General features: G+C 38.6%; 1 protein-coding gene across 16 annotated transcripts in view; it reads left to right on the top strand.

Annotated features, from left to right (window-relative positions):
* fryl (furry homolog, like) overlaps nucleotides 1-13,465 on the top strand; it is a 75,005-nt gene that overhangs the window by 21,378 nt on the left and 40,162 nt on the right. For all 16 annotated transcript variants that reach the window (XM_005732323.1, XM_005732313.1, XM_005732316.1 and 13 more), the window contains 4 exons: nucleotides 10,020-10,228; nucleotides 10,602-10,655; nucleotides 11,717-11,856; nucleotides 11,976-12,072. In XM_005732323.1, the coding sequence (XP_005732380.1) occupies nucleotides 10,109-10,228; nucleotides 10,602-10,655; nucleotides 11,717-11,856; nucleotides 11,976-12,072 (411 nt within the window). In that variant the 5' untranslated portion in view covers nucleotides 10,020-10,108. The remainder of the gene's footprint in view (nucleotides 1-10,019; nucleotides 10,229-10,601; nucleotides 10,656-11,716; nucleotides 11,857-11,975; nucleotides 12,073-13,465) is intronic.

Below are 13,465 nucleotides of genomic sequence, written 5' to 3' on the forward strand. Positions count from 1 at the left end.
TTATGAAATTGAACTCAAAACACAAGGATTCAAGGACTTCTAAATTTATGAGCCACAACAGCAAATTATCAGCAGCTGACATCAGTGCATGCCACCGGAGTCATCAAAGCAAATTCGCCAATACTAAAATGCGGCTGACGCACCCCTGATTTTAATATCCAAATTACTATGTTAAGCGCTTCCTTAGGAGTGCTCCCCTATCTACTCTGTTCCCCGTCCTCCTAGTTTTGCTATCCTCTTCTTCCTTTCCTCTGGGCCAGCTAATGTTTCTCTACTATTGATCTGACTTCTGGTTGCCTCCTATTATTAGCTTCCCATGCAGCCCATAATATATCAGGAATCAAAAAGATATTGTCTCTCCAGTCTCATTGAAATGGTAGGTATGGACAAAGAGGTCAAGTAGTAAACTGCACTCTTCACGAACCTCTTTTAGTTACATTAGTAACACGTATAACTGTTGTGTAGTTTAATTCTGTTTATGCAGTTTAACAGTTCACCTTGAATGCACAAAAGACAACACATAGGCTGCAACAGAATTATTCGTCAACGCAAAAGTGTTTGATGAGACTGCTTTAGCTCAGCGATACAACCTCTGAGCCACTGTTCCTTTTGTCTGGAAGAGGAATAGTTAGACCCTCTTTAAAGGCTTATCTGCTGGGCTCTAATCACCTGACTTATTCTGTTTTGGTTAAAATTTAAATTTAGATTTGTATCATTCAGGTTTGGACTTAAATGATTGATTTGCACATTATTTATCAATTTTTGTACACTTTTTTAAAAATATATAATATAATATATATTACCTGTGTTTCTCTCTGCCACTCACACCCATAGTGGAATTTGTCAGTTTTCATGCCGTGTATGCTGTGCATTTTGATATTGTTTCTAGATACGTGCAATGTGGTTACAAAATACTGACTTATTAATTATGTATTTTGATCAGCATGCCAGTTAAATTCATTTTAATTAGTTCTAACAATTTTCGATGCATTAGAATATCACAGTTTTTGATTTATTTATTTTTAAAAATTGTTTTCTTGTTATTGGGAGCCATTTCTGCAAGTCAGGATTCTGTGTATTATGGCAAAGGCATGCTGGCCAAAAAACAAAGAGTGCCAACAAAGAGAAATTTGTGTATTAAGCTTCAGTGAACATGAACAGATGTGCTACACCCCACTTCAATGACTGTATATTTGAGGATTTAGCCAGCCATTTAGATCACTATGTGCCAGAAGATATACAATCTAGTGCTTTTAACATAATTGATGTTTTATTTTGCACAATTTGAGCTAGCTAAGTGAATGTCGAGGTTGGACCTACACTTCATTTCTGTTTGCCATAACCACAACACAAGTTTCTAGGTATTTAATAACCACAGTCATTTTAGTCTACTAGGTAAAAGTTTGCTATTTAAATTTCTAGAATGCAAACTTGTATCAGCAACATCCAAAATGTGTTGAAATTATACATAATTTTAAAGGGAGTTAAAGTTATTTCTAGCTTTTTAGGCGGACGAGAGCTTGTTGAACTTCTATCTTTTGAAATTGTCACAAATGCACTGCAGGAAAAAAGCATTACATCTGTAAAAAGTAGAATGCACAAAGTCTAACTGTTTTCATTGGCTTTGAAAAGAAACATGTCCCCCTTTCACATAGCAGAGTGTTATTTCAAGAGTCTTTCTTTTGTCAACCTTGCATGTTCTCTCTGAGTCTGCATCAGAAGTGCTACAGGTGCTCTTATTCTGTCAGACAGTCTGAAGATTTGCAGGTTAACCAAATAAATGTTCCATGGACCTGAATGTCTTTATACTGGTGACCTGCTCAGTGTTTACCCTGTTCCTCACCCAGTATGTGATGGGAGAGGCGTGAACCCCCTAACCCTGAAACGGATATGTGAGTTATAAAATCGAGCAGAGTGTGGTTGCAGTGATCACAAGACAAATTTTTCATGAAACACATAGCAGTTATTGTTTGACCTTGGTAACTGTTCCCACCCCCCCTTGAAATATGTAAGAATGGTAAACATCCAGCCAGACACATTTGCAGGAAGTCTCAATCCTCTCCCCGAAGGTAGCAAATACTTGAAGATAGGGCTGGGCGATATGGCCTAAAATCCATATCGTGATATAATTTGAAGCATGTACGGTAATGATATATATCGCGATATATTCTATTTTTCTGTATAACATATTTTCCACACTACAAGGCACACTTAAAATCCTTTAATTTTCTCAAAAATCGAGTGTGCCTTATGTATGAATTCTGGTTGTGCTTACTGATGTCGAACCGATTTTGGCGAGCAGAAATCTGTTAAAAAATGTTTTGATGGATTGTCAGCATTACGGCTGCCGTAGTGAGGAGCTTAGCGGAGTAATCTGGGTCCAAAACTCCGTCCGTTTCAGGTCCCAAAGTCAAACGAACACTGAGAGTTAAAAACGGTCTAAATTCTTTAATCTTTAATAAAATCATCAGCGTTGCTGCTTCAGCAGGTGTAACAATTAAGTTTAACATCCAAGCATCCATGAAAACAGAATTTATTAAATTTAACGGAGTTAGAAGTTAACAGGAAGTTAGCTCGCTAGTTTCCACCTAAATCTCTCTGACTGAGAGATTTTTGAAACTAATTAAAACGTACAGCTCTGCTGTCACTTCCAACATAAACGAAGACAGGAAACTAAACAGCAGTGGTGTTTGCAGGGTTACTGAAGTTGGACTAACTGGTATATAATGTTGTGCTACGTGATTGCTAGCGACACAGCTATGTTAGCATAACATTAAGCACAGTGAAGCTGGGGGATGAACGGCAACTTTTTTTCCACTCGATAAAGGTTAACGTGAGGGATTCTGGTGGTCAGGGACAAATGTAATCGCAAAGCAGGATGCTATACACGGGGCAAACTTCAGTCAGGAGAACAACTGAGATTATTCATTCAGGTTAGTTATTAATATACGGCAACAACATGGGAATAGAGCAGCTGCAAGAGAATTCAACATTAATGAATCAATGTTACAGAAGTGGAGGAAGCGCAGTTTTTGGCTTTCCCCATATTTCAAAAGTGCTTCATCTCTTTGCTATCACTCTCGCCCGGCATAATTTGCAGACGATAATAGTTGTAGCCGCTGCGATGCTTTCGACCAAAACAGGCGCAGCTTGATGTCATCAACAACATGCGCTTTTGCGATAGAGCGGTATAGCGGTAAATTTACATACAAACAAAATGCACCATATATTACACATTCAGAGAATAAACATTCCTTACATATTAGGAAAAAGAAAATATAAAGATGGGGTCACATAATTTAACAGATTATTAACTCACTAAATCAAAATCTTCCAAAAAGGAAACAAGAAAAGCAGCCTTTTTCTTTTTAACTAAAGTCAAAGATTTAACCAACAGGTTTAAGTCATTTTTCCAGTAAGCTAGTGTTGGTTTGGTCTTAAGAAAACGACATTTATGTATAAATTGCTTGCACAAGATTAATAACACATTAACACCATAATTAGCTTTCTTTTCTTTCAAAAACACTCCAAACATTATCATATTTAAGGTAAATGGGGTAATTTGAATCCCACTGGAATAAAGCCAGGTATGAAAATCCAACCAAAATATTTGTATAAAATTGCACAAAAAGAATAGATGGTCCAAATCCTCCTCTTCTGTTTCACCATAAACACAATTATCAGTTTCTATTTTGAATCTATCACCAAGGAGTCTATTTGTCTGGTAAATTTTATATAGTCAAAATCTCTATCGTTGGCCAAATTTATATAGTTTCTATCATATATCGTTTATATCGCTCACCCCTACTTGAAGACTTTTATATTAAAAAAAAAAAAGTATTTGAAGAATACTTGAAGAATTATAGATTGTATCCCCCAAAAATAATTTGTATTTGAAAATGTGAGTTTATAATGAATTTAACTGGGGCTGTTACCCTTAAACACAGTTGTCTTTCTTGTGTTACTTACTTGGAAATTTACAAATAAGTAACACAAGATATTGTAAGTATGTGAGGGCACACAGAAATACAAGGCTCTGCAGTAAAACATCTACCTGTTGAGTAAACAACTTTGTTCCATTTATCCCTTTTTAACTACTTTCTACCTTTACTATTATACATAGCAAAAAGGGCTCCTAAGTTAAATGCATGTGTGATGCTTTCTCCATTACAACATCCAGTAATAATTTAATTAAAACACTCAATGAAATCAAAGTTTGGCCTTTAATTGCTGAATATTGCTCATCCATGATGGAACATGTCATTATTGGTTTCTCAATTAATCTCTTTTGAACTGAAGTGTCCTCAGCTTCTGGTGATACATTTATTTTTCCAGTGTATCTTTCACATTCCCTTTTATTTGGAAGGTATAATGGTGAAGAGTACACCAGTAATAACTTGTTAAAAACTCGGCATGTCGAGACATAATGGCAGAACTGGCACTGCCGCACCACATAAACCCTAGCAGTAAGTCTTTTGTCTCTGTTTCAAAAAAAAAAAAAAAAAGGACGCACCCTCAGCTCTGCATTCCAACCGTATGTGTGTGTTTGTGCTGTTGTTGCCAGTGTTCATGAGCAGGCGTTTTGGGAGGGCTTTATTTTAACTGTGACAAGGTGGAGCCACTGCTGTAATAGTTGTGTAATCCTGCAGGGCGCTCAATTTCTTAAGCACTTTTTATAGGCCTCACACAACAAAACACGCTGAGCATTTTCTGATGCAGCGTTTTAGCAGAAGCACAACATTTCTCCGTATTAGAAGTGTAACTGCAATACTGTCTGACCCTGAGATCATGATGTTCTTAGAAACTGAGATACCAGAGTTCAGTTACGTAACTCTGGTAGTAAACTAAAGCAGTAAACTAAACTTAAAGTGAGCTTCTCCATTAGTTATTAAATATGGAATTGCAGAGCCATCAAGTGTTGAACATTCATTTAAAATAACTCATTTGCATTCAGATGAGATATGGAATATACATGTGGTTCAACGCTACTAATACTACAATATTGTATTGCTTCCCCCCTTCTCTCCAGTGATTAGCATTTAAACACGCTTTGACAGTTAGACTTGCCAGAAGTGAAATTTGGCTTTGAATGAGAAGTGAAACAGGACTTCGGGGCAAAGGGTGTGGCAAAATACTAATAAAGTAATTTATTGTATTGCTTCCTCTTGCAATATGTGATCACTAAATATCCATGTTTTGTTAAAATACTTAAATTGCTTTTTGTAAAAGCAGTGTAAGCTAATGTGAAATCAGCCAGCTTGCAGTGAAGAGCAATAAAGCCAAAGGAGGTAAAAGCTGGAGAGCTCAGAGAGCTGCAGTAATCAAATCAACAATTAGTTCATTCAGTTTACTCACTATCAAAGTTGAATAATAATAGGTACATTAATCACAATGCACTTACTCTTTGGCTTTTACCCTAGTCAAAAACTCTGTTAATAAACTTTCAGTTAGCCTAAATTCTGGAGGAGTTTGTAAACAACCGTATAGTTTGGGGGGTTTTTTTTGTTTGTTTTTCGTTCAATTTCTCTGCTGTGATTTGTGCGTTTGTTGGTTTTAGCAGAGAGTCATAGCCTGGCATCCTACTAATGACTGGCATGTCCTAGGGAGAAAGAATGAGAGGGGGGAGGAGCAATGTAGACACTTGGCCCAAAAAAGGATGCCTTGCTTTGTTTTTCTCATTGACTGGAAAAGTACACTGTTGGAGTATACACAATCCAGTTGGACTGGGGTGGGAGCGAAAAGGATGGAGGGGGTAAAGGACGCAACACTGATTGGCTATTAGGAGCTAGCTGTGTTACATCACTGGGGGTGTTGGTGGAGCACAGTAAACAAAGAGGGAAATGTTTGAAAGACTCTCTGTGCTGCTGGACAGCATGACCACAATACATGCTACTACGCTGCCTCTTCTACCTCCCTACTTTCATTTGCACTTAAAAAAGACGATTATTTAGTTTTATAGAGTTGTTGTTCTTTTTTTTCTTTCTCCCTTTTTTTTGTAAGAAAACAAAAGTTGAGGACTAAGAAATGCCAAATCCAGTAAGTGTTTAAAATCCAGCCTTGTTTACATCCATGAGTGCTCACGGTCGGTGTCCTGCTATTTTCCTGCCTGCACATTGTTCCATACCTCAAGTTACTCCCACCTTTTAATCCTCTTTTGATCAACCTTAAAGGAATGTGTGTCAGACACATGCATACACACAAACACTGGGAATCTCAGTTCATTGAATGGTGGTTGCAGATTTTGGTTTACAACACATCTCTTTGCACTATGTGATGGAGAGTGGTCCTTCTACTGCATACTGACGTGAACTACATTTGCCTTATATTTTTATCAAGTAAATGATACATGTAACAGTGTAACTTTGTACAGGTAGTCTCTTAGAGGCACAGAAGGTTTGAGATTGATGTTGTTTGAACTTACATCGTATCTAACGTCAGTGGCTCTCTTGGCGTGGATAATATATTTTTACTTTTCCGCTTCACTTTTTCCCCGTCAGTGAATTCTCTCCCTCTTATTTACCAGGTAGCTCCAGCACTTCTGTGCAGACCTTTTCTCTGTTGTGGGAGTTTTTGATATAATTCAAATCCTTTACAGAGTCAATCAAGTTTAATTTTCGGATAATTAAGACAGGATAAGTGAGATAAAGTGATTATAGTGCCACATTCTCTCAAAATTTACATCCCACCAGCCAATGAGGATTTTGTTTTGATGGCTTCTCTAACAAACATCTGCAATCGGTGGGAACATGGCTCATGTGGTTTTATACCAAACCCATAGCAGAACAGGGACTGCTATCACTACTTGCACTTCAAGGTGGAGGAGTTGGTTTCGGTACAAGTAATGAGGAACTCGTTGGCGAGACAGCTCAGTGATGTCTCCCTGTTCTCCTTATAGATTTTCTCTGGAAGTTTTGCTTTTTCTCACCATCAAAATTGTACTGCCTTCTTGCAAAAGCAAGTGAATAAATAAATTCTCAATGATTGCAAATGTGACTAAAAGTAGTATGTTTTATTCAGGAGTGTAGTAGTGTTTGGTGGCTGCATAATTTAACATTTTGGTTACCTATGCTGCAGTAATGACAGTAATTTGAAAACTGCTGTCATTATTCTATGACGTGAATCAGCCTGTTAGTGATTTAGCATCAAGATCAGTGGCCATAACCAGGACGAGAAAGAACAAGGGCTTTCTTGGGAGGGAAAGAGGCTAAGGGGCCATTCACTGTCAACTATACACTTAGCAGAGATCATTGAAGACTAGACTGGAAGTTGTGTCCCAGCAGTTGCATAAATTTAAACACCACTATATGTTCCTTTTATAGAGATTAAGACCTTTTGGTTCATTTGATTTTTTTTTTTTTTATTTATGTCAGATGGAACATAATTTGAACCTTGAGTAGTGGAGTAAAAACCTTTGTGCTGTGATATTTATTGCTTTTGAGTTTGAGATTTGTGTTTATTTCATCTTATTGTATATAGGATTTGCATTAAGCATGGATACACTTCTATTTTTGCCAGACAGACAAAAATAGAAGTGTATCCATGCTCTAGCTTTTCAGCCATAGCTTAAGACTCTTCTAAAGATTTGCTTATAACATTTGAATAAGAGAACCAAATGTTCTGTGCCACATGCAAACCTGCAGAGTGCCCTGGCTTTTCCAAGTCAAATATGTTTCAGGAAAGATGGTCTACTGAAGGAATCCTGTAAAAATGTGGAGAACACCACTGCACTATCAGATACCACTACAATTTATTTAGTTTTGCCTTAAAGGTCAATATTGTGGTAAATGTATAGCAGACCATCTGTCTATCCAAGTCACCCCTCTATGATACTTCATTGTTGGTCTTTTTTTTTTTTTTTTCTTTCAACTTTACCATTACTGGCTTTGTATTTTCAGTATTAACTGTAACTATTTTAATCTCAGTGGTGGCAAATATTTGGAATATACTGATTTTTTTTTCTTTTTTCTCTCTCTTTCATATAGAGCTACAAATCTGTATTTAAACAGGTTTGGTGTGCTAATAAAAGTTAAAAAGCAGATGGGTGTAGTGTTAATGAAACATTGGCAGAATTTGCTTATGGACATGTTGTGCTACAAGAGAAGAATTTATACGACCATCACAAAAAAGTAGCTTCATCCCTCTGTTGAACAAGTCATGGTAGAGCTAGTCTGACAAATAACTACCCATACAATGATTTTATCATTTCAGCATGTATAAATAAAATGAGCTAGAAAGCAATTTTTTTTTTTTTTGGTGGTTTATGAATTTTGCTACCTCTGGGGAAAAAAAGCAAGATATGGCTACTTAGCTCTTTTCTAGTGTTTGTAAAAACATTAGCTAATCTCCTGCTGATACAGCTTCATGTTTATCATACAAATATGAGCCTGCTATCAACAGCCTTATCTAATGTCTTGGAAAGGAAGCAACACAGGGTATTTCCCAATCAGACTATGCCTTAAAGTTGTCGTGTGTAGCCAGTGTGCTCCTTTCGATCACAATAGAGAAGTAGATTCATAAATAAATGTGTAAAGTATAAAAAAGGTATAGTCATTTCTAGGGATGGGTATCGTTTAGGTTTTTATCCGATACCAGTACCAAACCGGTACTTTTGAAACGGTGCCGGTGCTTAAACAGTGCTCAAAATGGTGCTTAAAGAATGGAGAACACAAAATTGGTCCATAAACCTCTCATGTTTAGCTGTTTTGGGGTTTTTTTTGTAAAAAGATAACAATGTTAGCCTTTTCTGCAGCTATAGGGCATATATGGTATCACTCTTGGCTGGAAGCGCTTAAACAATGGAAAAAACACAAACTTTGTCCAAAAACCTCTCATGTTTAACTGTTTTCCACTTTTTCTTTGGTCATTTTAGCCTTTTTGGCGAGGGTGAAGGGAGTATCTGCCATGACACAAGAAGACAGCCGCATGTAACTAGTTTGCTAGTTCACCTTACATGCATTAATGTAATAAAGTGTTTAGCGTACTCAACGTGAATTACACACGAACAACATTAAGCTACTCACGCAGAGAAGAACGGCTGCTGCTGCTGCCGTCATTATCCGTCATCATTTCTGCTACACTGGCAGGGCTAGGGGCCAGGACTCTCCTCTTCGGGTTTTTGGGGGATGTTGCTAACTCCGGGTCCGATAACAGGCACCACACCCGCAGTAGATGTGCACGGTGTGAGGGCTCGCAGCAAGCTATAAAATACGGCGCATTTCTTGGTTTTGGAAAAAACGCTTCACGTCGCCAGGTGTTTCATCAGATTCGAGGTGTTACCTCCTTTGCACAGTATCACAGTATCAGCTTAAAGCACTTGTTGGAGGCTGCTGAGTTTGCATCTTTTGCTGTGAAGTACAGCCAGACTTTGACGCTTCGCCTTGGGCATTTTAAACCTGTAGCTCTGCTCTAAAAGAACGTACGTACCTGGGCCCGCCTACTATCCTTGGAAACGTAAAATGATTTGTTAGAATCTAAAGTGTATCACAGCTCAGGGGGAAAAAGGCACCGAAATGAAGCACCGAAATGTGCGCTGTTTTTCAGTCTGGTTACTACCGTTTATGTCAGATGGCACCGGATACCGGTACCCATCCCTAGTCATTTCAGACTAATTTAGCAGAAAGAGCTGGTGTGTAATATTCTAGATTTAGAAAACCAAATATTTAGTTGTTTTTTTTAAGGATAGATTACAATAACTAATGACATGGCTCTAATAGGAATTATGATTATCCCTGTGTTTGCTTTTTCAGGTGATTTGAACCCATTATGTGCAGTATGAGTTTAGAAAATGAGCTTTCTAAAAACAGACACGATTCAAATGGAAATTGTACGTTTGTTCTAGTCGGCGCTGCAATTGCTCTCTCATCACTTTTTACCTCTTTAGGAAACGTCTGAGCTTGTGTTTGGATTAGAACGAGCGCATGACCTTGCATTTTTTCCAAGAGTCTTGTTCTTAACATGACCATGCTGCTTTGACTCTCACTGTATTATTTCCTAACCTCTACCCTCTGGCACCTCTGCAGCTTCTGCACCAGTCAGCAGCAGCGTGAGTAGACGCCGTGCACCCTCCTCGGTGACCCCCCTCTCGTGGGAGAAACACAACATCGCCGCCATGTCGAGCATCACCATTGACCCTGAGCTCAAGCCCGGGGAGTTTGTCATCAAGAGTCTATTTGCTGAGTTTGCTGTGCTGGCTGAGAAGAAGATCGAGATGGTGATGGCTGAACCGCTGGTGAGTCCACAGGGGGTAAAGTAGATGTAAAGAAACACAGGAAATGTAATTTAATGCACAACATGTGACGCAATATACTGCTGAGACAGCCTCTTCTGTTTTGCAACCAACTGCCAAGTCTTTAACTGTCAGGCAAATGTTATTGTAAATGAGCAACGGCATTGTTGTACATTTAATGTCTTTTACATTAGGTTGCTGTCAGGTTAATATTTGTAGCCTCAAGTCTTAACTTTGCTGTCAAGAATTTTAGCGTGGTTCACTAGCTTAATAGTGGGCTAAGCAATCTGCTATCATGCTGTTAACAAAAGTATCCCTGCTGGGCTCGTCACACAATAATTCTCGTTCTGTCTCTTTCTCTCCAATACTTTAACAGGAGAAACCCCTGTCCCGTTCCCTCCAGAGAGGAGAAGACTCACAGTTTGACCAGGTCAGTTCAGCCGTAGTAAAGATTACGTCATGCATTTATTATGAGTTTGACAGTTTCATTTCCTACGTGGACAAACAACAGTCACACCTCTGTGTGCGCACTGTGTTTAAAACACCAGCTCTACCCAATCAATGCTTCATTCAATGGTTCGTCTGTCCCTCATCTGTAGCTGGTGCAGGACTCTATACAATAGGAGCGCCTGCTACAGAATGCTTTGTTCAGCACAACACAAAGCCAATGAGGATATGGTGGTATAGATCCAGCTGTCCCCATTGTGAGTGAGGGAGAGAAAATGGGTATAGAGAGCGCCAAAGTGAGAGTGTAGAAACGCTGTGTCATCCTCAGCAGTAAATCAGCATCGGGTGCTGGAGTGTATCTGCCTGGCACCATAAGGGCAGAGAGAGGAATTGCATAACTCTCCTGCATGGCATTTGTCATCCAACCACCCTCCTCATCATGCTGTGCTGTACCTTAAACACACAAATGTGCATATACTCTTAAATTGTTAATGCGTGCTGACCTGTTAATGCAGAGGCAGAAGGCACCAGCTCACATGATCACTGACGCAATCACAGTGCTGAGATCTGCAAGTTATTGTGGTCTTAGACATAAACGCCTCAGAAGCATGTGTGCCTTCTTGGAATCCTTTCGATTTGCTTTTAAATACAGTCCTGCTTTGTTTTTTTTAGTGATGTAATTTGATATTGCATTAAATAAAGCCATGTTTGTAGTGTTTTGCATGTCTTCTCTCACTGCACTATGACTTAGACACTTACTCTCTGTCTTTGCACTTTAAATGCTCAAAGGTGCATTATGCCAGGAAATAACTAAAAGTTTATGTCACACATCTAAATAAGGCCCTGAAATTTAGTTAAGACTAGTGTTCTGTACTCACCCTAAATGCTCCTCATTAGTTATAAGTACTGCTTGTGGAGCAGCCTTCTCTACACACATACTGTAATCTGTGTAGGATTAAGTTTTTGAATCGTGCAAATGCTGATTTTTTTGTAGTTTTCGTTGGAATAGCCAGCTGTTATAACAAGCATGTTGTTGTTTTCCAGTTAATAAGCTCTATGAGCTCAATAGCAGAACACTGTTTGCCCTCCCTATTGCGCACACTGTTTGACTGGTACCGGCGGCAGAGTGGCACTGAAGACGAGTCTTATGAGTACAGGCCTCGCTCGAGTACTAAGTCTAAAGGGTGAGATACTTATCATTGTTTCATTCATTCTTAACCTTCTTTTCTCAAACAAAAAGATTATGGGCAAAAATGATTACTTTAGGATTATCTTTTGACTTATTATATTTCCTGTTTTGCAGAGATGAACAGCATCGGGACAAAGATTACCTTCTGGAGCGTCGGGACTTAGCCATAGATTTCATTTTTTGTTTAGTTTCAGTGGAAGTTCTAAAACAGGTGAGTTACCTGACACTCTGTGTTTAATGATTTACACTGCCTATAAAAACAATTTACCAGTCGGGTTGACGAATGTTTACATATGGAAGAAGAAGTGCAGTCACCTATTTGACCTGTTGTTGACACGATCGTTTGCCGGTAACTAGTGAGTGGTTGAGAATGCAGTATATTTTTACTGCATGTAGAACTGCCTTGTTACTTTGGATATATGTCCTGTATATCAGATATGCATTTCCTGTGAAATTGAAGACTTCTCACTGTAATTGATTTATGAAGTACAGTTTTATTACATAAATAGCCAGTATACTCATCCACCTTTTTGTTGCACCCAGTTGTTTGGTTGAAACAACTATTCTCTGTTCTTATAAGCAGCTTGGTTAAAACACTTGGTTTTAGACAGTTATTCATACTCTTGGCTCTGGCTCTGCTGTTCAAACCCTTTATTTGAGATTAGCAGCAAATCAGAAAATAGTTGGCTTATCGTAAAGTCACACTAAAAAAAACAGTGGTTGGAAATCATTGCATGACCAAAATTATTGTGACAATGGGTTGCTTCACAGATGGGGACCAAGTCTGCAACCACTTGTTGCAATCTTTGACACAACAACACAATGAGAAACAGAAGAGAGATTTTTGGCAAAACTTCACAAACTTCCACAAAAGGTGGAAGAGTAAATTTCTAAGGCGGTTAAAGCCACAGCAACACTTTAGTATGAGCAACAACTTTATTGTTTGACTAATGTGTTTTGATAAAATGGCAATAAGATGGAGTCAGTCTGCTATCAGCTTGCAATTTGAATGTTGGCAATTACACACCATCTTTTTGTGATAATATTACGATTAATTGTAATGAATCGGTGAAAATCGTCAGTTTGTTCCATATGACATGCACAGAAATTCACGTTAACTACTCACAGTCAGTATTCCGTGGAAACCCTATAATTTATGTTTGAAGTAGCAATTCAGAAATTCCTATACACGTGGTGGCATTCTTTCTGCGGGATGGCAGTTTAACTGCAAAATGAGGTAAACGCTCGGCAACCCTGGCTTTCGTACAAGAATATAACCACAATGCAACCAGTTTGCAACCAGTGGGCAGCCAACTAGTAAAAGAGACAGATTCCAGACAAGATCAGCTCAGATTGACTCAGATTGATTGCAGCTTGTTGTCTGTCTGAGTTTATAAATTAGGCCACAGTTCTTTGCAAAACTATTGAGCAATTGCAATCAGTCTGAGTCAGACTGCCCGTGTTTGGAAACAGGTGGCCTTGTATCAAGGGACCTGTACAACCACCTTGCAATCGAAAGTATTCGCCCAAGGGGTTGCATGCTCAGCCTGGGCAATCAGTTGGTTGCTTTAGCTAATTGCAGTTGGTTACTGATGGCAACAAAA

This window comes from Pundamilia nyererei, unplaced genomic scaffold (assembly GCF_000239375.1).
Source record: "Pundamilia nyererei isolate P.nyererei 1_Seehausen unplaced genomic scaffold, PunNye1.0 scaffold00046, whole genome shotgun sequence".
Lineage (NCBI taxonomy): Eukaryota > Metazoa > Chordata > Actinopteri > Cichliformes > Cichlidae > Pundamilia > Pundamilia nyererei.